Source organism: Pipistrellus hanaki (assembly GCF_964339955.1).
Source record: "Pipistrellus hanaki genome assembly, chromosome: 9".
Taxonomy (NCBI): Eukaryota; Metazoa; Chordata; class Mammalia; order Chiroptera; family Vespertilionidae; genus Pipistrellus; species Pipistrellus hanaki.
This window is the reverse complement of record NC_140511.1, coordinates 19723259-19750959: the sequence shown is the minus strand read 5'-3', so window position 1 is coordinate 19750959 and position 27701 is coordinate 19723259. Positions and strand designations below refer to the sequence as shown.

General features: G+C 41.1%; 1 protein-coding gene across 1 annotated transcript; it reads right to left on the bottom strand.

Moving 5' to 3' along the window:
• Window positions 1-3313: 3313 nt before the first annotated feature.
• On the bottom strand, window positions 3314-27475 carry FDX1 (ferredoxin 1). The gene is made up of 4 exons (XM_084893678.1): window positions 27176-27475; window positions 20541-20665; window positions 7438-7567; window positions 3314-4004 (listed from the first exon to the last, which is right to left on the bottom strand). Exons 1-4 carry the CDS (start codon window positions 27328-27330, stop codon window positions 3890-3892), a joined length of 525 nt encoding a protein of 174 aa, XP_084749804.1. The 5' UTR covers window positions 27331-27475; the 3' UTR covers window positions 3314-3889.
• Between the last annotated feature and the right edge of the window lie 226 nt (window positions 27476-27701).

The window sequence follows — 27701 nt, the reverse complement described above, 5'->3', positions numbered from 1 at the left end:
TCCTATAAATAAGAAAGCCATCTAAACAAATTTTGATCTAAAATACCTTATTCTTCAGAATGTATAAATCTCTCACCTTTTACAAAATGTGGTTAACCACAATATTTCAGGTAGTTTAAGGGAAGGAAAAGCCATTAGAAGAGTTGTAGTATGTAAAAAGGAAGAAAAGGAAAATATGGGAAAACATATAATGAATATGTTTCCCTTAGAAAACAATATTTCAAGTGAAATGCCATAGTTCTAAGTGCTCAGTGACCATGATAGAACCCACATGAATTACCACAAGATCCTTAATTAGTTATAAAGAAAAAGGAAAACTGCTCTTTAAGACAAAAATTAGGTAATATTTTCACAGTGAAAGTTAGGCAGACGTTTTGGAAATTCTTAGAATGGCTCACTTAAAAAACTAAACAAGCAGTTCTGAGCTACTTATGTGATTATAGGTTGGTTTTATCTGAGAAAACCACATAGAATATTAACAATTAGCACATAACCGACAATTATATAAAGTATTACACCAAAGGAAGATACCTTTCTTGATGGCAATATGACAGCGAAATGTAAACTAAAATTACACGGCATTGAAAGAGAGCCAACCGCTAAATCAACTTGTCAAGAAAACCGTGGGGATTTAGAGAATAAAACAAATAAACCATCATAATAGAGACACAAGAATCTTTCAAAACACCTTGTAACAGTAAAATCTAGCCCTTAAAAAAATAATGGTTGTTTTGGTGGCTTTAAAACATGTATGCAAATTCTTTGATACTCAGCTCTTCAAATGATGGGCTAGGCTTACTAGCAAAAAGCAAGTCAGAAGTGAGACTGCAGCTTCCATGACGAGGTCATTAAAAGGACAGCACGTCTGCCCTGGACAGTGTTGCTCAGTTGGTTGAGCTTCATCCCATGGAATGAAAGGTCACTGGTTCAATTCCTGGTCAGGACATTCCCAGGTTGCGGGTTCAACGGGACGCAACTGATCAATGTATCTCTCTCACATCAATGGTTCTTTCCCTCTCTCCCTTTCCTTTTCTCTAAAATCAATAAAAACATACTTAAAACAGAAATAGAAGGATACTGCTTCTGCCCGGAATGCAAGCTTTCTCATGGTGCTGGCTCTTAGAACCCAACCATCATTGGGAGGAAGCCAGGCCACACAGAGGCCACGTGTGGGTATTCCAGTCAATAGCCTCTACTGGATCCCTAGCTGACACCAGCATCGACATGCAGCCAGGCGAGGGATCGTCAGTCTGCGGCACCGGGCCTCTCCATCCTCCAGCTTAGGCCACGGACATAGTGAAGCAGTGGTAAGCCATCCTGCTCTGTATTCTGTGAATCCCTGCCCATATAAATGGAGATCGTTGTTGCTGTAAGCCAGTGTTTCCCAAAGTATGGTACACCTACCCCCAGGGCTAACGGGAATTTTTTGGGGTGGGTTCGTGTTGCACTGAGTTTGGTGGGGATATGCACTGCACCGTGCTTAGCTGCGCCTAATTCTACATTCTCATGAGTACGAGGGGTACTCAGCATTACGGAAATTATAGAAGGGGTACACATATGTCAAAAGTTTGGGAAACACTGCAGTAAGCTACTAAGTTTTGGGGCAATTTGTTTTGCAGTAACAGACAACTAATAGTTGACTGAATGCACACACTATTAAACAGGAAAAAAATTGTTTTTCAAACTGAAAACAATAATCTTTATACCAACCAATTTAGGATATATCCTCCATTTAATAAGTTTGGTAGGTTTTATTTAAGTGATACAATTAAGCTTCTTTAGTATAAATTTTTATATTTTGAAATCTGAAAAATTAGAATCTAAATTTTAAGAGTGTTTAGGCTGAATGTCATCAGTAAGAGTTCTAGGAAGGAAAGTTTAGGTAATCCACAGAAGAATAAAAGAGGAATACTGAAGCTAATTAAGAGAACAAATTATTTTAAAGTACTTCATAGTAAAGTGCTCTCCACATAGAAGGCACTCGATAGTTACAAATTGTCAAATGAACCTTCCCCTAAATTCTTTCTAATCATTTTTCATGTGTTAGTTTTAAGTATTCTATTTGGCAAATTGGTTGGCTAAGTTCAAGCAAATTATTTGTGCATATATATATTTTATCTTTTTCTAATTAAAGGTGAGTTCCCTAAGTGCATCCTTAATCTTTCTCACCTCTGTATTCCCCAATGGACCCAACAAAATGTTATAGGTCAATTTACTGCACTTACAAATATTTGTGCAAATAATCAAACTACACAGATGTGCCTGAAGCTAATTCAAAGGTCTTATAGTTCACTTTTTTCTTTTGTTCTGCCCTTTCCCACGATTAGTCCAAGCTAGTTGATATCCTATCTAATAAAGAGGGAATATGCTAACTGACCCTCATACAATCACAAAGATGGCAGCACCCACAGCCAATAAGGAGGGAATATGCTAATTAACTGTCCTACCCTCAAAGATGGCGGCACCCACAGCCACAGGATGGTGGTACCCAGTACCCTCAACCTGCCCCCAGAGTCTCCCAGTCTCCTCAGCCCCCCAGGCGCCATGGGCCAACCCGAGGCACAGGCAAGCCTTGGATGGCAGCTGCCCAGTCACCCAGGACCATCAGAGGCTCAGGTAACCAGGGCCAGCCGAGGCTTGTGCTGCCAGCAGTGGCAGCAGAGGTGTGATAGGGTGTCATCTTCCCCTGATCACCAGGTCACCTCCCGCCCCTGAGGGCTCCCGGACTGTGAGAGGGGGCAGGCTGGGCTAAGGGACCCCCCCTTCCAGTGTATGAATTTTCATGCTCTGGGCCTCTAGTTTTAAATATTTACAAGAGACATTGCATACCCTTTTATATCATTTACTAGTGTACTTGGAGTAAAGATAAAGATATAAATGTTTGCTATGTGTAACTGGTCATCTGATGGTGATCAAGCCATTCCCCACATCTCCAGGATGATGAACGCTGCTGAGCTCACTGCTCATCACGCAGCTCTGTCCTGGTGGAAGGGGGCTCGCCCCTGCCCAGCTGTGCAGTGCATGAGTCTGCTCATTTCCTTCTGCAACTCAGGACAGTGAAAACCTAATCCAGATCTCTATTTTGTTATAGGCAGAGATTTATAGGTCAGCATTATTTTTTAAAATATTACAAAGACACACCATTCTGCTTAGGACAGAAAAGAATAAAGACACCTAATTTTTTGTTCATTCCTCCAGTTTAGTCCCAACTTCTTTTAAAACACAATTCAACAGTAAAACCTAGTCCTTCTTAAAAGATTGAGATCAAACTTATTTGCATTGCCTATGCTCAGACTTAAAACTTTTCACTGAATAAAATTTTGAAATATTTATTTATAAGGTTACAACTGTCTTTGAAATTAATCAGTGAACAAAGCAACAGTTCTTTTTCCATTCACATTCACACTAATTATTATTCTAAATAAGATATTCATAATTTCTTCAGTTTCAATCTAAACATTAAATTTGTAGTAAAAGGATGTAGGTTCTGGTACAGATTTTCTAATTCACTGTATGGCCCTAGACAAGTGATCTTGGATCTCTGCCTTCACCCACATCTCACAGGGATAGTGCCTTTTTAAGCCTACTTTATAGGCAAATAGGCATAGAATTCATATGAAAACATTTTGCTAAAGTTGCTAAACAAATATAAGGTAAAATATGTACCATTTTATCACATGTTTTCTAACATTTGATTTGCTTCCTATAATTTAAACAAAATAAAGATTGCATACTTTCAGACTACAAAATTCAGTAGTTATACAAGGTGAATTAAAGTAGCAAAGCAGGTCATAATAGTAAACCCATTCATCCATGCTCTCATTTAATTAAGAAATAATAATTATAAAAATAGGTAAAATTTTGTGAAAATATTCCCATTTATTCTATCTTAGGAGGTCTTGCCCATATCAATGGATTGTCTGGCATCAGACATGGCATCTGGTACTTGAACAGTCATTTTGTCCATAGCCTTTGTCAAACAGATTTGGCAGCCCAACCGGGATCTGTATAAAAAAGGGGGAGATATGGTTTAGTATTAAGCAGGTATTATTCATAAAACAATCAGTCGCATCGAACATTTTCTTACCCAAAAAAGTTAAGAATTTATTTAACTTTTACATTTCTTTTATGTTGAAAAAGATATTCAACTCTCAACTAGAGGGTAACAAAATGTGATCATAAAAAATAAAACAAAAGCCTAGTGGACCATGGCTTCATTTTAGTCTTTGTCTCCATCATCCACAAATTGTTTCACCAATACTACTGCTTTTTGGTGAAAAAAACTGACAAGCAATGAAATAATCAGAAAGCACAACAGTGGAGAAGAGAACTGAGATTTTAGCAATGCCAAGAAAATGACTAATCAATTCCCAGATAATTAAAACCATACACAGACTAGAAAGAAAGTCTTTAAAATAAGAAATTTGGAATAAACACACATAATAAGTCATCAATTATCAGATATATATTTTCCCCACATTTTTAACATGTCTAAAATCCAGTTAAATCTTAAAATCACTGGCATCTAACAATCACTCTACACTGGGAGGAGGCAGTCACATCAGCACTGCAAACTTAGTCACAATATTCATATAGGTGCCTCTTCAAATGCGTTATAAGAACTATGTTACTACCACATATGTTGAATTTAACTACCAGTCAAAATTATGCCATTGTAATTAGCTAATTATTAATAATAGGAAAGGAGCAAAGGGGAGGCCAAACATTATAGGCTTGTCATCTGGGCAGCTTCACCAGGAAGCTGCAATTTCACTCTCCAGAGAACCACCAGCCAGCCCCTGCAGATCACTGGGGAAGGGACTGGATAAAGGGGAAGACGGGTACATGCACAGTGAGTAGGGATGACATAGGGAAGATGCCTGTCAGTCAAATCTTAGAACAGAGATCAATGGCTAAAGGGGGCAGGGCCAATGCAAACCCACAACAATTTGGGAATACATAATCCCGCAGACCAAGTAGTCTCCTTCACCTATGTTCCCTCCATAGCCATATGGCTCTGAAGACCCCAAATACAATGAACTAATGGACTTAGCTAGAATCACTAACTAAGCTAGCCTGATGCTGGACTGGACACTGCTCCAACATGAAACAAAAACTCGACACCAGCTTTGATCTTAGCCTTGCTGAAAATGAAATGGGACTTTTTTCTTGGCAGGACAAAGGGAAATGGGACCTTGGAAACTCAGGGGTAAAAAATAAAGCTTGCAACAGTATCTCATCCTCCAATGGGGACCTCAGAAATAAGTGCAAAAGAATTACAAAAGAAAAAATTAATACAGAAACACAGCAGAGTATAAATTTTATATTCAAAAAAGTGTAAATTGATAATCATAGACCAATTATTTATCATTGGAAAAATAATTATAGCCAAAACCGGTTTGGCTCAGTGGATAGAGCGTCGGCCTACAGAATGAAGGGTCCCGGGTTCGATTCTGGTCAAGGGCATGTACCTTGGTTGCAGGCACATCCCCAGTAGGGGGTGTGCAAGAGGCAGCTGGTCAATGATTCTCTCTCATTGATGTTTCTAACTCTCTATCCCTCTCTCTTCCTCTCTGTAAAAAATCAATAAAATATATTTTTTTAAAAGAAAGAAAAATAATTATAATCCCATTTTCTTCCCTTTTTCAGAATTACTACCGATTTTATTTATATTTTCCTTTTTAACAATAATGTACAAATGTATGTGTAGGTAATTCAAAATAGCTATTTTACTCCAGTTTAAAATAGGTTAAGTGATAACTTTATGCCACATTTTTACTAGCATTACTCTTTTCTTTCTTAGTGGCAAATAGAAATAAATCCCAGTCTTCAATCAAATTGTCTTCAATTTGATATGGAAGTCTTGGTTTCATTAACACATTCATCAAATATTCACAGAGCATCTCGAGGCACAGTACTAAGTATCAATGGGGTACAAAGAACAGCGACTCACTTCAACAGTCTGAACACCTCTGACTCGCTGGCGCCCAGGGATGCAACAGGAGGCAGCCGTGGGTTAGAGCCTTAGGGCCAAACAGGCCAGGGGATCAGAATCCAGCCTGATGCCCCTCCCCAAACACTCATTTCCTAATCTCATCCTAAAGATGGATAACACACAGGCTCTTCACTGGACTGTGTGGAGGATTAGTTGCTAATATCAGTATTAAGGAATGAACTTTCGATCAAATAGAAGAGATGAGATACATTTGCAGATAATACAGCATATGAGCTTGTGACAATGCCATACAGAGTGAAAGCCAAAAGATGTGAGGGGACAGCACTTAGACCTATCCAGGGGAGATGGGGTTTAGAATGTGCTCTAAACATTTTTGTGAGGATAAGAAAATGTATGTTTTTAGATAGGATAGTTTACTAAGGATCTAACAAAATTGTAGTTACATAATACACATGCAATAAAGCCATTGTTTTTTTTTTAATTTTTTATTATTATTTTACATTAGGGTCACCAAGTTATAGGTGAACACCAAAGCCAACATCACATAAGCCCTCATTATTTTGCCCCTTAAACAGTAAATCAATTAGCTACTTCTCCTGGCTCCAACCAAAATATTAGGTAATTTTTTTAAGAATAAGGCATCATAGTCAGAGAAAGACAAGTATCACATGGTCTCACTCACATGTGGAACCTAATGAACAAAATAAGCTGTTGAAAAAGAAGATCCAGAGACATAGAAGCATGGAACAGACTGTGGGATCTCAGAGGGAACGTGGGGGTAGGTGGGTGGAAGGGAAGAGACCAACCAAAGAGCTTGTATGCATATATGCATAACCATGGACACAGACAATAGTGGAGTGAAGGCCTGGGGTGGAGGGGTGGGGAGGGGACACTTGTAATACTTTCAACAATAAAGATTAAAAAAAATAAAATAAAGCATCACTTGATACCACTCACTTGCTGCTTTAGATGTTACTAATTTTAAGAGTAATTCTACCTATTAATTAATAATAAGAATAACATGACTGTAGTTTAATACACACTTAGAAATAGAACTTCATCTTAACATAATTACTATTATGTATTAAGTATCTTTAAAAATTCTATTCTCAAGTAGGTAAAATTTTTCATTATAATTTCGTTCAATTATCAAATCTATCCTTCAATGATACCATAAAAAACATTGAATTTAATCCCAATTCACTAAATTGTGAAAAATAGTAATCCCTGGAATAAAAATAGACTAAATAAGATTTAATTTTTTTACTTTTATATAAAAAAAAAGTTTTGTAAGAGCTAAACTGTGGAACAGTAAAAACAAAGAGAAATGTCACATTTTATATTCAAAGTTTGTAACTGTTACTTATCTACGCAGAAAGATCACAATTACACACACAGGTCTGGCCTTACCTAGACGTGAACTAGTAAAACCTTTATTTTCCCAGACTATGGGTACAACTGAAGAGGTCCTAAAATCTTACCTATCCGTTAGCCCGTACGCCAGATCAAGCATGTCATTCTCCTCATCAGTGATTGCTTCTAATTTGTCGTATATGTGCTTTTCAAAGATGAGGTGGCAGGTGGAGCAAGCCAAGGTTCCCTCACATGCACCTACAAAAGCAAGACATTGAACATACTCTACATTACACACAACTCAAACTGGTTTGAATTAAAGTTAATTATTTCTACATTTGAGGATCAGCATTAGCATCCATGATTAAGACTTTATTTCTGAATAATAATAAAAATTAGGGAAAGCCCACACACACACAATTTGAAATCACATTCACGTATTATTTTTAAAAGGTTTTCAAGAGCTCAACACATTCTGTGAAGTCCTGTGGTATATAAGAGTAATATTAGCAAACAAACCTACAGCTAAGTAATGGTACATATTATTCCCTCTGTCTTTCCTTGTGATCAGGACAGAGATCAAGTAAGTTCACTTTAAGAGTCACCGTGGTTTTAAATAATGAGCTGTTTCTCCTACCTCAGTTATTGCTGAGTGCCTAATACATGCTAGGTACTGTGAAAGGGGAACTGAGACATTGCCTGGTTCAACCCAACTATGACTGAGCCTGCTTTGCATATCCTTTTCCAGGGCTTACCCAACCTTTCCTTGAAAACCTCCTGGGAAAGAAAGCCACACCTGCATAGCCAGCCAATTTTGCATTTGACTTCTGCTGAGCTAGTCTGCAACTCTCACACCTACTAGTCCAGTACTATCCCATGGAATCCAATCCTTTTCCCAGCTTTACTGAGACATAATTAACGAAGTTGTAAGATGTTTAAAATGTACATTGTGATGATTTGATATACATATATATTGCAAAAGTATGCCTCTCATTCAGTTAACATATCCATTTTAAATATAAAAACTCTTGTGAAAACATGTATATTATATTCTCTTATCAAATGTCAATTATACAACACAGTGTTATCAACTGTAGTCACCATGTTATACTTTAGCTCCTCAGACTTTATTCATCTCATAGCTGAAAGTTTGTACCATTTATCCACCTCTCCCTATTTCCCTCACTTCTAGCCCCTGGCAACTTCTTTTCTGCTCTCTGTTTATGTGAAAATTTTATTAACTATTTAGTGAATCCTTCTTTTAAACAACGCTTTACATATATCTGAGACTATTGCTCCTTCACCAGACTGGGCACACCCCAGTCTTCCCAATTTCTTGTATGAGTTCTGCATCCCTTCCCTCAGCCTGATTGGGCTCTTCTTAAACTACGGCAGCCATGACTGTCTGCCAAAACAGAATGGTGCAGAATTGTGTTCTCCTCAAATTCTATATTAAAAATAGTTTTCCAGCTTGTTTTTTAATACTAATTTTTTTTTTTTTAATGGTGTGGCTCTCTTGTTTGAGCATTGGCTCCTGAACCAAAAGGTGTGTTTCCTGGTCAGGGCACATACCCAGGTTGTGGGTTTGATCCCTGGTCAGGATGTATAGAGGATGCAACCAAGCAATGTATCTCTCTCACATCAATATTTTTCTCTCTCCCTCTCCCTTCCTCTCAAATAAATAAACTATTTGATAAATAACAATAAAAACCATAACAACTTTGAAAATTACAGACGCCTAGGAGTTACTTAAGTTTGATTTAGATTCTCTTTTGGCAATAAACAACACATAGGAATATGTAAGAATAACTACTATCAATATCTAGTAATCTTAATTTTCCCGAGTGAACAGATCATTTTACTAAGTAAGATGGTTCCCTCATAATTTAAACATTTGTTATTCATATGTTGTTATCTTAAAAAAACACAAGAAAGTCTTCCTTAAATGTTCATTTCCATAAAATGTAATTCAAAGAAGTAACAAGACTAAGAAGAGAGAGAACATACCGTGAAGTAGAGGATTGTGTGGGCCTTAGAGCCAGACTCCCTGGGTTCGATGTGATTCCACTTTTACTAATGGATCAACTTGGGCTACTTAACCCTCCATGCCTCAGTTTCCTCAACATTGTATCCACACCAATTATCATGTAGTTGTGAGGATTACATCTGAGTGTGTACTTAGCATATGTATTTGCAACCAGGACTTGTAGATAGTAAACACTATGCAAGTGTTAGTAATTATTATTATTTTAAAGTTATAAGAAATCTTGGAGTAATTTAACTTTATTTTTTTAATATATTTTATTGATTTTTTACAGAGAGGGATAGAGAGTTAGAAATATTGATTAGAGAGAATCATCGATCAGCTTCCTCCTGCACACCTACTACTACTGGGGATGTGCCTGCAACCAAGGTACATGCCCTTGACCGGAATTGAACCTGGGACCCTTCAGTCCACAGGCCAATGCTCTATCCACTCAGCCAAACCGGTTTCGGCCACTTTCTCTTTATAAACATAATGAGAACTAAACCCAAGAAGTCAAATAAATACACTGAGGTCATGCTACTAGAGATGAATCATGACTTTCATCTAAGTTGCTCAATGCTGAGACAACTAGATCCTTCCACACAATAATCTAAGTCACCTTCCTTAAATATCAGACATAATGTAAATATACACCTATGTATAATACACCAATATACGTATATACACACCAATTGGTTACTTGAACAAGTAGCTTACTTTCCTATTTTTGTGTAAATTTGAAATATTTCAAACAAAAGGTAAATGGATATACTTTACATAAAAAGAAAAGGGCTTTCTCTACTTAAAGTACACACACACACACACACACACACACACACACACACGCATTTCAAAAACCCCTGCAATAAAAAGAGAATGATTATATTGGGTCGGCAGCTAAGTAATTGCGGGTTTCACACATATATGGCTTCAGTTGAATTTTTAGGTTTGCAGACGCAGTACAAATGTAAAACACATTTTGTTATTTGATAGTTGGCTATTCAGCTGTTAATCAGTAAAAAAAGTTTTTTGATCTGTTTTGTAGTTTTCGTTTGGCGTTCGTTGAAAAATGGAAAATCAAAAGGAACATTTTCGTCATATTTTGCTTTTTTATTTCCGCAAAGGGAAAAACGCATCGCAAGCTCATAAAAAGTTATGTGCTGTTTATGGTGACGAAGCCTTAAAAGAACGGCAGTGTCAAAATTGGTTTGCCAAATTTCGTTCTGGTGATTTTTCACTCAAAGATGAAAAACGCTCTGGTCGTCCAGTTGAAGTTGATGACGCCCTAATCAAAGCAATAATCAATTCGGACTGTCACAGTACAACACGTGAGATTGCAGAGAAGCTTCATGTATCACATACATGCATTGAAAATCACTTAAAACAACTTAGCTATGTTCAAAAACTCGATACATGGGTTCCTCACGAACTGAAAGAATCACAGTTAACGCAATGCATTAGCAGCTGCGATTTGCTAAAGAAACGTAATGAAAATGATCCATTTTTAAAACGACTGATAACTGCCGATGAAAAATGGGTTGTTTACAACAATATCAAGCGGAAAAGATCATGGAGCAGGCCAGGTGAACCAACTCAAACAACATCAAAAGCTGATATTCATCAAAAGAAGGTTTTGTTATCAGTTTGGTGGGATTACAAAGGAATTGTCTACTTTGAACTCTTACCACCCAACCGAACTATCAATTCTGATGTCTACATTGAACAACTAACGAAATTAAACAATGCAGTTGAAGAAAAGCGGCCCGAATTGACAAATCGAAAAGGTGTTGTATTCCATCATGACAATGCAAGGCCACACACATCTTTGGTCACTCGGCAAAAATTAATGGAGCTTGGATGGGATGTTTTGCCACATCCACCATATAGTCCTGACCTTGCACCATCTGATTACTTTTTGTTTCGATCTTTACAAAACTCCTTGAATGGTAAAAATTTCAATAATGATGATGATGTCAAATCGTACCTGATTCAGTTTTTTGCTAATAAAAACCAGAAGTTTTTTGAACGTGGGATTATGATGCTGCCTGAAAGATGGCAAAAGGTCATTGATCAAAATGGGCAATACATTACAGAATAAAGTTATTTAGTTCCATGAAAAAATTGTCTTTTCTTTTAAAAATCCGCAATTACTTAGTCGCCGACCCAATAGTACAGCAGGGTCAGGCTCTAAATCAGTGGTTCCCAACCTGGGGGGCAATTGGATTTTTAAGGGGAGCAATTCAAGAATGAGTTAGTAACAGTGAATTTTTTGCATTTATTATGGTTCTAGAGGCTTCATATACAATAAATAAATATATTGTGACATATTTATGCATTTCAGTTCTCTATTATTTTTGAAACTTTGCTATTTTTTCATATCACATCATATCATTTTTTTTAACAATTTCTTAGTGATTTCTTCCTCAGTACTTCAACTGTCCTTTCATTCTTTTATTTTTCTCTTTCATGGGTGCCATGTTCTTTGGAAGCTTGTTTAGACCAAGTAAACAGCCTTTTAGGCTTACTCCACATGAATAGTTCACTCTTTCAATAATAAGAATTGTATCAATATGTCACGGGGAGTGGGGGAGATCAGGATTTTAGAGATGCTTAGGTGGGGCATGGCCAAAAAAAAGGTTGGGGACCACTGACCTAGATGGACCTACCACACTATCGGCTGTGTCCTGGGCAAGCCTCTCAGACCTGTTTTTTTCTCATCTGTATAGTAAGAGATGGAGGAATATAACCTCAAAGGGCCTGCTGGCGCCAATATTTTATGACTCCATACAGAAGTATCACCACTGTTAATGAACTTATCCACTAGTACTTAATAAATATATACTTATCTTGATTTCTGTTTTTATGTTACCAATACCCAATACAAATACAAAACTAAAATAGCAAATCCCTCTGGAAATACTGCAGGCCAAAATTCAGGAAATCCAGCCTCCTTTTGTCTTCAAAATGTAAGTAAAACAATCTTTACAAAATACTCCCAGCAACTTTCTTCAGATTTGTTATTAAAATAACAAATCCTGAGACTTGCAAGCCAAGTACAACAGAAGATGCAAAGAAAACAAAACTCACAGTCTAGGGCAGGGTGAGGTGGGTGGGGCTGCAGAGGCAGGGGACCAAGTTCCCTAAGGCGCCTGAACCTGTTCTATCAGCCCCATTTCTCCACCTTGTTTCCTGACATACCCGGTGGGCAGCACAGGCTCAGTAACCGTCTTTCACGGTGAGTTACCACAGGGATGACACTAGCCAGGAGGTTATGAACATGTCAATCCTCTCCCAGACCCAGACCCTGGAGAGACTGCTTGTAAACCTCTGCTATACGGTACAAATAGTTGCTAACCGATTCTGAGCTGGAAAGTGACGTGGGAACTTTATTTTGGAGAGATCTCACTGCTGGTTGTAAAGGATGGATTTAAGTTTGTTTTTTGTTTTTAAAAAAGGCAGAAGCAGCCGAAGCCGGTTTGGCTCAGTGGATAGAGCATCAGCCTGCGGACTGAAAGGTCCCAGGTTCGATTCTGGACAAGGGCATGTACCTTGGTTGCGGGCACATCCCCGGTAGGGGGTGTGCAGGAGGCAGCTGATCTCTCATCGATGTTTCTAACTCTCTATCCCTCTCTCTCTTCCTCTCTGTAAAAAATCAATAAAATAGCCGAAACCGGTTTGGCTCAGTGGTAGAGCGTAGGTCTGAGGACTGAAAGGTCCCGGGTTCGATTCCGGTCAAGGGCATGTACCTTGGTTGCGGGCACATCCCCAGTAGGGGGTGTGCAAGAGGCAGCTGGTAGATGTTTCTCTCTCATCGGCGTTTCTAGCTCTCTATCTCTCTCCCTTCCTCTCTGTAAAATATCAATAAAATATATTTTTTTAAATCAATAAAATATATTAAAAAAAAAAAAAAAGGCAGAAGCAAAAGCCCTAAGGTTTCACAAAGGGGAGGAGGAAAAGAGGAAAGAAAGGATCAGAAAGGCAAAGAGAGCCAAGGTGAGACCATTCCTAGAAAGGCAGTCAAAACAACAATGTCTCAGATGGTAGACAGGGAACCAGAAAAGTGTGATGTCAGGAAAGATCAAGGAAAAAGAGAGCGCATACAATGTGTTCTCAATCATGCTGGAATGGAGAGAAAAGTTCATGAGCCCATAAATCCTTCCAGAAAAATTTAGGACGTTCCTTTTTGTACCACCTGGGCAGACGACATGCAGAGTTGCCATCCATCCAGCTCCTCATGCGCTTTAAGCTCTCTCTTCCCCAGGAAACTTCAATTCTTCTAACCGTCTCTTAAAGGTTTTTCATTCCCTAATATAATTTTATTGCCCTCTTAACGAACCTTGCCAATTGTTTCCACATCTTGCTTAAGTTGTCAAGTTCAGAGCTAGAGAGTATTCTTATAAGAATTTGATAAATGTTGAGAATATACAGGTTACATTTGGTTCCTACATGCAAAGTTCCTACTACAGATTCTAGTCCCAGGTTTATTATTTAAATAAATAAATAAATAAATGGATCACATTCATGATCCTTCCTTATTTTATAGTACCTTTCAAACGTTTTCCACCACAAGCTGTGACCAGGTATGTTTTTCTTATTCTTCACACCAGGAAGAAACTCAAATATAAAAGAAACTTTAAGACTCAAGAGTGAAATCAACTCAGCTTGGCTAACAGTGGGCCAGAGAAATATGATGTCATATTGTGGAGCAAGTATTACTGTAGAAAAAACTGCAGCAAAGATTTACAAGACTTATCAGTAGTACTTAGAAGAAATAGTCAATCCTACAAAACCCCAAAATAGTAAGACAATCTCAGCAGTTTTTTAAAGTGTTTTTGAGATTTACCTATATGTTCTATAAAAAAGTAAGCATTTTAAAGAACACTGAAGGCATGTTTCTAAAGAATTTAGAAAAAATTTCTTAAAACTTTCTTTATTGATTTTAGAGAAGGAGGGAGGGAGGGAGGGAGGGAGGGAGGGAGGGAGGGAGGGAGGGGTCCTAACCTAGTTGTGCCCTAATCTGGAATCGAACCTGCCACCTTTCAGTGTATGGGAGGATGCTTCAGCCAACCAGCCACACCGGCCAGGCATACAGACGGCCAAGAGACTTATGAAAAAATGCTTACAGTCACTGATCATCAGAGAGCTGCAAATTAAAACGACAATAAGCTATCATTTCACACCTGTCAGAATGGCTACCATCAACAAAACAAATGACAAGTGCAGGAAAGGATGTAGAAAAAAGGTAATCCTGGTACACTACTGGTAGGAACGCAACTGGTGCAGCCACTGTGGAAAACCGTTTAGAGTTTCTTCAAAAAATTAAAAATAGAACTCCCATTTGACCCAGTGATCCCACTTCTAGGAATATATCCTTAGAAACACAAAACACCAATCAGAAAGAATTATGCACCCCTATGTTCATAGCAGCACAACTTAACAATAGCTAGAATCTGGAAACAGCACAACTTCCCGTCAGCAGATGAGTGGATAAAAAAGCTGTGGCACATTTATACCATGGAATACCATCCAGCAGTAAAAAAAAAAAAAAAAAAGAAAGGATCCCTTACCCTTTGAGAAAGCATGGAAGGACCTGGAGAGTGTTATGCTAAGCAAAATAAGCCGGTCAGAAAAAGACAAGTATCACATAATCTCACTCATATGTGGAATCTAATTAACAAAATAAACCGATGAATGGAGTGGATCCAGAGACATGGAAGCATAAAACAGAGTGGGGAATCTTGGAGGGATGGCAGGGGACGGTGGGTCGGTGGAAGGTAATCAACAAAGAACTTGTACCATATATGCACAACCCATGGACACAGACAATAGGGCGGTGCAGGCCTGGGGGTGGGGGATGGAGGGAGTCAATGGGGGGAAGGAGAGAAAAAACAGGAAACAAATATTTAAGATTGAAATCATAACTATTATATTTTCCAACAACAATGGCAAAAAATAGTGATACATATATTCCCACTACCAGAATAAGGTGCAGACTGGGGGTTATAGCTCAGGGGTAGAGCATTTGACTATAGATCAGAATAAGGTGCAGAATGAACAAGAGTCCCTATAGTATGGGGGTATGTGTAGTATGGAGTGAAGGAGGGAAAGAGAGGGGGTGGGGAAGGGGAAGGGGAAGAGGAAGGTAGAGTTAACTGTAGGAGGTAGAGGTAGAGGTAGAGGTAGAGGTAGAGGTAGAGGTAGAGGTAGAGGTAGGGGTAGAAAGAGAGAGAGAGTGTGTAGTGTGTGTGTGTGTGTGTGTGTGTGTGTGTGTGTGTGTGTAGTGAGTATGCCCAGGAAGTTAAGGTGTTCTTGACCTGACATTATAAGTTGCAATGCATTTTCTCATAGAAACCAAACTGTAAATGGTGATTAAGTAGTTATGAAAAAATAGATTCTTTAGGGTTGGCCTAAAAATGTCTTCCAATAGGAAAAACAAATTCCAAATACTAGTTAGTTGACCTGAATATGGACTTGGAGAATAAAATCTGTTTATAAATTGGGGAATATCTATTGTTTTTATTCTTATCACAAACACAGGAAAAAAACTCTACAAAACAAGCAATGGGAGACAACATATAAAAGGAAAAAGGATATCAAAGTTACAACCACTACAGTCTTCAGTCTAAAACTGATAGCTGCCAGGATAGAAGTGCACTGATATAATGGCATGTGGAGAGATGGGGACTGCAAGTGCAACAAAAGTTATGGATTTCTACTTAAACATAGTCCCAGAGCAGTACTGGTGGCTATCAGCCTTTAGCCGGTGTGGCTCAGTTGGGTGGAACATCATCCTGTGTACTGAAAGGTTGCAGGTTCAATCCCTGGTCAGGGCACATATGAAATCTATGTTTTCTTTCCACATTAATGTTTCTCTCTTTCTCTCCCCCTTTCTCTAAAATCAATAAGGATAAAAATGAATAAATAAATAAAATCAATAAGCATACCTTCTGGTGAGGATTTAAAAACATAAAACAAAATCAATAAAAACATATCCTCAAGTGAGAATAAACAAAGTTTGATCTAGCATAGCCAGAAATACATTATACAATAGGAAGTCAATAAACATAATGGTAATAAATATAGATTTATATAAACATTATCAAGATTTCCCAATTTGAATAATTTTTCTCAAAACAGACATATAAAGGATATAGATAATGTAAAGGAAAAAAATGGTCTGAGAAAATAAACTAGGTAAATTTGATCAGAGAGCTATAACTGCCCCCTAGTGACAGAATATTATAATACACTTTGAAAACAGCTCAAAGTTGGAAATAAGAATGCTTATAAATTTGTTGCTTCCAAAATTTCTAACTGTTCCTTTTTACTCACTTATCCATTCGTTATTTCACTTCATATCCAATAAGGGATAAAACAGGAATTATTTATCCTTCATTGCAGTCCCTTGGAAGAAAGATGCACACATAAAGAAATATATAACCAATAGATTGTGATAAATGCTATGTAAGAAAGGAACAGGATGCTGTAATGGAGAAAAATGGGTTCAGGCTAAGAAGAAAAACCCTGCTTAGAATCGGGCAGTGGGACAAAGCCTCACTATGAAAGAGACACAAAGTGAGACTAGCCCTAGTCAGTTTTCTCGGTGGTTAGAGCATTGGCCTGCGGATAAAGGTTCTGGGTTCGATTCTCTCAAGACCATGTATCTTGGTTGCAAGCTCCATCCCCAGCCCCAGTAGGGGTGTGTGTGGGAGGCAACCTCTCCCTTCCTCTCTGAAATCAATAAAAATATATTTTTAAAGAAGTCTCGTTTCTAAATAAGTAAATAAGAAACATGCTTTGTAGGCACAACTGACAGGAACTCCAGTGGGACTGGAGGTAGGTGATGGGGCAAAAGGAAGAATAAAAGATGCTGTTTTCAGGTTTCAGCAGCTGAGAGATGCTCATTACTGACTGCGGAAGGGCAGGTTTCAGTTGGGGGTAATCAAAACCTGTTTAAATACTGACTTTAAAATATCTGTGCAACTTTCAAGAAGAGATGTAAAAGAGGAAGTTGGATCTATAGCCCAAGGCTCAGAGCCGATGTCTGAGCCAACAAGGTAAACTTAAGCTTATGGGCATCTATATGGGATTTCAGGTCACAGAAGGAAGAGATCACTCAGGGAGAAACCATAGAGACTTTGTAATTGGTAAGCCTCCTTTGGTATGGTGTTCATCTGTGATATGACTTTGACAGGGCAATATTTAAAGGGTCTCCTGTATTTGCCTTGAGGAATTAATGAAATAGCTGCCCCTATGTGGTTACAATAACATCTTCTTTTTTTTTTTTTTTTAATATATTTTATTGATTTTGTACAGAGAGGAAGGGGGAGAGATAGAGAGTTAGAAATATCGATGAGAGAGAGTCATCGATCAGCTGCCTCTTGCACACCCCCTACTGGGGATATGCCCGCAACCAAGGTACATGGCCTTGACCGGAATCGAACCCGGGACCCTTCAGTCCCCAAGCCGACGCTCTATCCATTGAGCCAAACAGGTCTCGGCCATAACATCTTCTTTATAAGAATAGCATTTCAGACTTCTTGATCTCTTCTTTTCATCTTTATTCAAGAAAATGATTTAAGCTTAAATCTTATCTTTTGTGAGCCTAGATTAGCTTGTCTCAAGTTTATAGTTACATGAAAAATTCTGGACTTGTTAGGACCCTTGATCTTTAAAGTTTCTCTGCTAAGTCGGCATAAGGGAATGCAGGGAAATCCTCATCAAACTACTAACGACTATACAGGCCAAGTTAAAACGCCACAAATCCTACCATTCTTACTCAGTAAGCACTGTGCTACGCACTCTACTTCCAATATCCCATGAAGTTAGAACTATTAGAATCTTATTTTACAGAAGAGGAAACTGAGACATAAAGATATTAAGATGGCTTGCTCCAGGTCTCATAGCTTGTAAAGGAAAACGTTTGTTTATGAACCATAATCTAACCATAATCTAGTGAAAAGTGAACCTGTGTTATTAATATTATAATAGCTATGTAATAAATAATAGCTAGGTTTTGTTTTAAGCATTTGCTTTTTTACAGCTACTATAGCCTTGAGGATTATGAACCATAATCTACCTGATTCCAGTCTATTCTCCATTGCTACACTATGTACTACTTTTCATTTGTAAAAAAAACAATTCAGAGAAACTAAGTTTAGTTAAAAGTGTAGCTAAATATGAACTCATACAATGGAAATCAATTATAAATAAATTTTATAGAACTCGTACTATACATAAATTATCACCGAGGTCTTTATCTACATACGTCATTGGTACCCATGCTATGTATCTGAATCATGTAGAGCAGTGGTCGGCAAACTCATTAGTCAACAGAGCCAAATATCAACAGTACAATGATTGAAATTGAGAGCCAAATTTTTTAACTTAAACTATATAGGTAGGCACATTGTTATTAACTTAAGTACGGTACTTCTAAGCTGGCCTTTGCTAAAAATTCAAGGGGCCAAAGAGCCGCAGGTTGCCGACCACTGATGTAGAGCATTTTAGAAAAGTATCTGCAAGGCCCAGCCGGTGTTGCTCAGTGATTAAGCATTGAACTATGAACCAGGAGGTCACGGTTTGATTCCTAGTCAGGGCACATGCCTGGGTTGTGGGCTCAATTCCCACTAGGGGGCATATAAGAGGCAGTTGATCAATGATTCTCTCTGATCACTGATGTTTCTATCTCCCTCTTCCTCTCCCTTCCTCTCTGAAATCAATAAGTATATATATTTTTTAAAAATACATACCTGCAAAACTCTTCTCTACCTGTACTATCCAGGGTGGGACACAAATGATGTCTGCACTTTTAAAAGTTGTGTATATTCTAACTCCATCCCAGACAAGAACCACTTCATTAGACTAACAGCTCCTTAAAAGTCTACTTTTATTATTAACTTTTAATATTAACTATTTCATCACCTAATACTTTTAATATTAACTATTTCATCACCTAATTTCTAAAACAGTTCATACAGAAAAGACAGTTCTTAGAGGAAAAAGGCATAAAGAATTATAGACTTCGGCTTGAATCTTAGCCCTCTCACTTGTGCGACCCAGGGAATGTTAACTTCTCTGAACCTTAGTTTCTTCATCTATAAAAGTGAAAGTTTTTATTTTAATCTACTTCTTAGAGTTGTTACAATCATAAATAGCATGTGCTGGAATGTAGTATGTGCTCAACTGGTAGTTGTTCTAATTAATCCTGAAACTGACTAAACAAATGTCTGATTTAAAAATGCAGCATAAACACTCCATGCACCTCTGGACAAAGCACACTCTGTGCAGTCACCTGAGTGAGGACAGTCTCCCAAGAGCTCACAGCCCAATAGAGAAGGGGCATTCTCTCTAAAGAGGAAGCTGTGATGACCCTTCACAGGGAGGTGGGTTTCACAGAAGAGAAATAACTCTGATGTACAAATGGTTCTCAGAAGTGCGATGTGAACTGTGCCCTGACTGAAGCATAGTCAGATGTGCTCGATGGACCTTATTTCAGGCCAATGGTTCACAAACTTTAACACCCATCAAAGTGACATGGAGGGCTTGGTAAAGCACAGAGGGCCCTACCCCAGACTTCTGACTCAGAAGATCCAGAGTGGGGCCTGAGAATCTGCAGTTCCCAAATGACCTGATGCTGATAATCAAGAGAACCCTCTTCCAGAACCATCACTAGAGTGCTTGAGCAGAACTGACAAGTGCTAATAGCTTTCCCTGGCAGCATCTGGGGCGTGGCTCGTGTGAGTGCTTAAGGACTATGGTCAGAAATCTAGACTCTAGAAATGAAAACATTCTCCATAAAAACCATTTCTCCCAAGATAAGAGGTAGATAAATCACCCTTCCTGGAAGGGTAAGCTAACACTCCAGAGTAAGTTAAAACTATTTAATTACCTCTTGTAATATGACATTTATTATCTCTAACCAGTTACTTTTCAACTCCACTAGCTATTTCCTGGATTTCCATTAACACAGGTAAACAATAAGGTAATGAGGTGACAGACATTGAGGTACAAAGCTAATCAAATATACAAAGAACAGAAATACAGTGTTTATTCTTATTCTTTCAAAGTGAGAATATAACACTAATACATCCTGAATTTTAATATTTTACTCCACATGGTATAGGTTAAAATTTTTCAAAAGAACAGTGTTGAAACCTATTTAATAATTTCACTTATAAATTTTAAGGACTCTTCCATACTCACCAAAACCATCAATATCTAGATTATTTTCAATCACAACATCTAGCAGAGAGTCACCGATTTTTCCTTTGGTTGTTAATATTTCACCGTCACGGTTTAAAAAGTGGACTGTTATTTTATCTTCTGAGCTGGAAAAGGAAGCAGTCCTTTATTAATTATTTTCAAAAAATACTTTAAAATAACTGTTTTAAGAATTGGTAAGGTCAAATTTAAAAAAAAAAACTTGTAAGGTCAAAAGAAATAGTGGTGTGTGTGTGTGTGTGTGTGTGTGTGTGTGTGTACACACATGCAAGCAAATGTGTTTTTACAGTATTTTATTTTCTTTCCAAAGTTCATTTGGGAAGAAAATGCCATAAATACCAAAAAGGCATGTCTATCTGCCCACCTACTAGGAGAGCTCTACTGCCTGAAAGGAAATGAAAACTAGGCCATGTACTCCCCTATGCATTGTGTCTCCCGAGTGGTCATGGTCATGGGTCACTGTCATGTGAAAACATTTAGCAATCATCATCATGGAAGTCTATTTTGCTCCCACACAGCTCTCTGAAAAACAATCTCCATGAATGTGCCCCTAAAGACTAGACCGCGGTTGTGGTGAGCTCTGGAAAAGCAGAGCACCCTGCCATCAATAGGCAGTTATGCATGTGTCTGGCAGGTACTGCGCTGAAAGGCAGCAGTCTGATAGTTTTCTGAGTATTTGAACATCTTACTTTGGTCTACATTGTGTGCTCAAAAATCAAAGGGACTAGAAAATATATTTGTTTCTTTGTTTGTTTGAATCTGTGAGAAGATAAATATACCCCCTTATGTTCTTTATTATAGGATTAGTGGCCAAGTGCACGGAATTCGTGTGGGGATGGGGGGGGGGGGGGGGGATCCCTCAGCCCAGCCTGCACCCTCTCCAATCTGGGACCCCTCGGGGATGTCTGACTGCCCCATGGGATCAGGCCTAAACTGGCAGTCAGACATCCCTCTCACATCAGGGACCTCTGGCTCCAAACCACTCACCTGCCTACCTGCTTGATCGCTGCTAACCATTCTGCCTCCAAGCCCCCAACTAAACCCGCCCCCACCGGCCTTCTCACCCCCAGCTATACCCCCTTGCCGGCCTGACCACCCCCAAGTGCCTCCCCCGCCCCCAATGGCCTGCTCACCCCCAACTGCCCCTCCTGCTGGCCTGATCATCCCTAACCGCCTCTGTCTCAGCCCCACCACCATGGCTTTGTCTGGAAGGACATCCAGAAGGTCTCATGGTCTAATTAGCATATTACCCTTTTATTATTATAGATATTATATTATCTATCAACCAGACTTAAATTTCTTTCCCTTCTCACAGACGTCAAAACAAAATTTGGGAAAAGAAATTATATAAGTAACTAGATCCTTATTCTCCACCATTTGTCATTATAATTTTTACCTCACAATTGAAAAGATGTACTCCAGCTTAAAATAACTAGTTGCAATTTTCACTACAGCCAGAAGATGGTAATAATCCATATCAAAGAAAACTTTAATACAAGTAAAATTTGGAAATAAATAATTCCAGAGTTATAAACATCTTCCAATTTATCAAATCCTCACAAATGAGGCAACTGAAGTCCGTATCAGATAATGGCCTCCCTAATATGCCAACACTGAAAAAAGAGAATTCCATTAATTAAAAATTATATAAAATACTAGAGGCCGTGCACCAGCGGTGTCCCTTGGCCTCTCACAACCCAGGACCCCTCACAGGATGTCGGAGAGCCAATTTCAGCCCAATCCCTGAAGGCCAGGCCAAAGGATCCCACCAGTGCAGGAATCTGTGCACTGTGCCCTTAGTATGCATATAAGATCTTTGGTTTATCTCTTCCCCACTTCCCTCTGAGATTAATCAGCCTGTTCCATGTCTGTGGTTTCCACTCTGTGTTAAGTGTCCTCCCCCTGATGGTCAGTATGTGTCTTAGCTACCAGCCAGTCAGCTGGTTGCTTAGGCTTTGAGATAGATAGATAGATAGATAGATAGATAGATAGATAGATAGATAGATAGACAGACAGACAGACAGACTGACTGACTAGAGGACCAGTGCACAAAAATTCGTGCACTGGAGGGGGGTCCCTCAGCCTGGCCTCCCCCCTCTCACAGTGTAGGAGCCCTCAGGGGATATCCTACTGATGGCTTAGGCTCACTCCCCACGGAGAGGGGCCTAAGCTGAAGTCTGGCCTCCCTTTGTGGGAGGCGACCGGGCTGATAAGGGGAAGGAGCTGTGCCCTATCACTCTGCTGCTGCTGCCACTGCCAGCCGCCAGGGCTCATGGCTGCCTGAGCTCCAGGCCTCGTAGCCACTGTGGCTTTGTCCGGATGGATGTCTGGAAGACTTCCGCCCTAATTAGCACATTACCCTTTTAGATATGTGAAAGTCCCTCAAAAGTGCTTGAGTACTCCAACTATTTTTTTTTCATAGAAAAAAAATGCTTTAAAAATAAATATTCTGAATATTATTCTGATTTTCCAAGTACAGTGAGAGAATAAAGATACTCTGGAGGCAGGGAAACCACTTTGTAAATTATTAAAAGAGCACAAACTAAGCAAGGACATAGAAGACATTGTCTCAGATATTCAGGAGGTAGAATTAAAAGGTTCTGGTAGCAGCAATATAAGATGGACTGAGGGAGGAAAGAAATAATGTTGAAGTTTCCTCGGGCAATTAGGAGGTACAGTTTAAAGTAGGGTTAACAGATGAGAGATGGAGCTTTGGGGAAGATGGAAATGAGTTTGAGTTTAGACCTGTTTAATTTAATAATAGAAAAAAAAATGGATGAGAATGTCCAGAAGCCAGATGGATCTGAGCCCAGCAGCACAGTCTAGAGATCCGACATCCACAGATGCCTCGTAAAAGTACAACAGAGAGAATTCCATCATTTGTACTCACTACCGCCAAAGGTTGTAGGGCTGCTATTCTTCTAGAGCACTCTAGAGCAGGGGTCGGCAACCTGCGGCTCTTTTGAACCTTTGCTGCGGCCCCCAGCAGGTCCGACACTAGCAGGGCAGGTAGCAGGGCGGGGCGGGGAGCTGTATCACTTATGTCGCAATGGTTTTGCGGCTCCGAGGTTTTTTTTTTCCTTCGAAAACGGGTCCAAGTGGCTCTTTATGTCTTAAAGGTTGCCGACCCCTGCTCTAGAGCTAAGTTACAGCAAAGGAATTTGAACTCATTTACATCAGACTCCTCTATAAAAACGGGTTAATAATGTACGCAAAATACATAACACAGAGTAGAGCTCAACAAACACTGATTAGTAACTTTTAAAGTCTCAGTCCTTTTGTTGCCAAGAAGCCTGAACTGCTGCTATGTATGTGTATCTTCACACAAAAACTGCAAGGTAAGAGTGTTAATTAACAGGTTTAGCAAAGGAGAGGAGAGGGAGCAGAAAAGTAATGTTACAGTTGAAAAGTATGGCATGTAAGAATCAGACGTAGATTCCAGCCCTGGTTCTGACATATTCTAAATGACCATAGGAAGCCACAGTGACTTCCCCAAGCTGCTGAGAGAATAAAGGAGAGAAAGTTTATGGAAACTCTTTCCTTAAAGCACTACGTTATACCCAAGTAACACTAACCATTCACTATTAATAATTGGTGTTGGTGGGTTTTGTGGATTTCTCCCTCAATTCACTGAACTAGCAAGAAGCTTTTAGCTCTTTCCAAAAAGGAAGATTTCATACACTGGGAAATTATTATGATCTTCCCAAATTTTCTTTCATCAATTAATCAGCCAACACCACAAAAAAAAAAAAAAAACTATGTTCTTCACTTGGTACCCTTTACTCGCTGCCATTTATTCTCCTCAACCGGACAGTTGGCAGGGGTGGTACGCTGCTGACGCCCACTCCTTCACCACACAGAGTAGCCTGGGACCGTTGGTCCAAGAAAAGGGGCACCCATCTCGAGCTCCCTACTTCCTTAGCCATCTTAACTCTTCCAAATGACCCCATGGGCTAAAGAATTACCAACTACTATGGTGCTCAAAAAAACAGAAACTATATGAATTTTAGTCCTAGCTCTGCCAGCAGCTTGCTATGGAGTTTTTCTTTTCATTTATCTACCTCCCAAAATTTTCTTAAGAGTCAAGTGAAATCATACATGGAAAGCTCTTTGCAACTTAAGTCACTACAAAATATAAAGTACTGTGTCAGGGTATTTTGGAGTTAAAGGAGTTTTTCAACTCTCAATTACTAATAGCTTATCCAAGCGTTCAACTTCCAAGTCAGAAGGACAACTTCTAGACTGCTCTGTCCAGTTGGCCTTCGTGTGTTCTACACCTGTGATGTTCTATTCAGCAGCTACTAGCCACTGAGGACTTAAAAAGTCCACTGGGGCCATGGCAGGCGTGGCTCAGTCGGTTGGGCGTCATCCCATGCACCAAAAGGGGATGTTCCATACCCAGTCAAGGCACATTTAGTGGTTTCAGGCTCCATCCCAATAGGGGGCATGCAGGAGGCAGCCCTTTGATGTCTCTCTCTCCCTCTCCTTTCCTCTCTCTCTAAAATCAATTTTTAAAAGAAAAACATTTTTTTTTTAAAGTTCAACTGAGAAACTGATTCTTTAATTTTATTTAAGTTTATTTTAAACAGCCACAGGTGGCCGAAACCGGTTTGGCTCAGTGGATAGAGAGTTGGCCTGCGGACTGAAAGGTCCCAGGTTGATTCTGGTCAAGGGCATGTACCTTGGTTGTGGGCACATCCCCAGTAGGTGGTGTGCAAGAGGCAGCTGATCAATGTTTCTCTCTCATCGATGTTTCTAATTCTCTGTCCCCCTCTCTTCCTCTCTGTAAAAAATCAATAAAATATATTTTAAAAAATAAACAAACAACCACATGTGGTTAGTGGTGATCAACTCTCAAGTAACATTAGCTGTAGCTCCAAAGTCTGAGGTAGGAAGCACAAGGCCACAAGGCCTCAATAGAAAAGCAGGTCTCTGAGGGAACAGACTAAATGTGTATCCCTTTAAGACAACTTTATAATACCCAAATACTAATTACACAACTATGTTCAAGAAAGCATCCATTGTAGAAAACAAGGCATCTGCTTGGAGGGAGGTCAAAAGCAGGGAAGTGCAGGGGAAATAGGGGCAAATGAATCTGGCTCGCCTTCTCTTATTCTCCTCACAGTTAATGAAACAAATTTCTTGAGCACCAACTATGGAGTAAGATTAAGGAGAAAAGGTGAGTAAGTCCTACACCCTATTCTCAGGTACCTCATCAGGAAGACAAAAGGCAGAACACAAACCCAACAGTTTCTCCCTCCCTCCAGGTCTAACTTCCTGCTACATGCCAGCAGGGGCAGAGAGCATTCTGAATGACATAGGGTCCCATCACGTGCCTGTAGGCTGAAATGAATACCATCTTAGCTCTAATTATCGAAGGAGATCGTGTCTTTGGAAAGCAAATATGCCCAAGAATACAAAATATCAATGTATTTTGGGGAAATATTTTTCACATCACTTTCAACATATACTACACAACAACACTCTGGCTGCCCTGCCTGTGGAGTAGCCATACTCTCTCTCACTGCTTCACTAATAAACTTTTTCTTCACTTTAAACTCTAAAATAAATAAATACACATACACACATTAGGCCTGAGCTGCTGCTGCTGCTGCTGCTCCAGGGAAAGTCGACCAGTTTCCCCTGCCTTCTCTCATGTGCTCCCCGGTGACCCTGTGTGACCCGCACACCGCTGTCCTCCGCTGACAGCTGGGAGCTGCGGAAGCGGACGGCGAGGGCCAGAGCCGCTGCCAAACCCGAACCGCCACGCACGCAGGGTCTTGGCGCCGAGTCAGCTAGAAGGGGGGCGGGCGGGAGCCCGGCACAGAGGGGCCGTTCCCCCCAAACGGACAATGCGGGGGACATGCCGGGAGGCTCTGGGGGCAGCCCGTCCTGGGCCGCAGGAGAGGCCGTAACAACCCGCAGGCCCGGCTCCCCGCGGGCGCGTCTCCGAAGGTCACCGCGGCTCCGGGCGGAGCAAAGGTTAGGTCCCGCCGGCCGGGCCCGGGCAGGGAACCGGGGGAACCGGGGGCCCGGGCAGGGAACCGGGGGAACGGGGGCCCGGGCAGGGAACCGGGGGAACCGGGGGCCCGGGCAGGGAACCGGAGGAACGGGGGACCCGGGCAGGGAACCGGGGGAACGGGGGCCCGGGCAGGGAACCGGGGGAACGGGGGACCCGGGCAGGGAACCGGGAGAACGGGGGACCCGGGCAGGGAACCGGGGGAACGGGGGCCCGGGCAGGGAACCGGGGGAACGGGGGGCCCGGGCAGGGAACCGGGGGAACGGGGGGCCCGGGCAGGGAACCGAGGTCCCGGGCAGGGAACCGGGGGAACGGGGGGCCCGGGCAGGGAACCCGGGGGAACCGGGGGCCGGGCAGGGAACCGGGGAACCGGGGGCACGGGCAGGGAACCGGGGGAACGGGGTCCGGGGCCCCGTCTCCCGCCAGGGGATCGGAAAGGAAACTGCGCTAAGTCGAGGCCGCGGGGCACAGGCGGAAGCGGGCGGTCGGAGCCGGCACCGGGCACCGGGCACCGGCGCCGGGGGAGGAAGCGGAGCCCGCAGTCGGGCCGGGCCCCCCGGGGAAGGGACCGGACCCCCGCGCGCCGGCCCGCGCTCACCTGCAGCGCGCCGCGGCCGACAGGCCGAGCGGCCGGCTCCCCGGGCGGCCGCCCGCTCCCACGCGAGCCGCGCCGCCCAGCAGCCAGCGGCGGGCCGCGCCGCCCAGGGCCGCGGAGGAGGCGCGCAGGAGCCGGGCGCCCCCCGCGGCCGCCATCGCCGGCGGGCCGGTAACTCCGGATGCGACGCGGGCGCGCCCAGGGCCGCGAGAGGGTCCGAGTGCGGGCGGCACGCTGGCCCGGTGCGGGCCGAACGGGCTGGGGCCGGGGAGGAGCGCGGATGCCGGCCCGCGCCTTCCGGTGCCCTTTAAACCGTCCGCGAGCCCGCCCCGCCCACGTCTCCCGGGGAGGGCGGGGCTAGGCACAGGGCGTTTGGGGTGTGTGCTCGTTAACACTCCGCAGATCTTCTCTCTCTCTTTTTTTTTTAATCTTCATTGTTGTTTTTAATATATTTTATTGATTTGAGGGATAGAGAGTTAGAAACATCCATCAGCTGCCTCCTGCACATCCCCTACTGGGGATGCGCCCA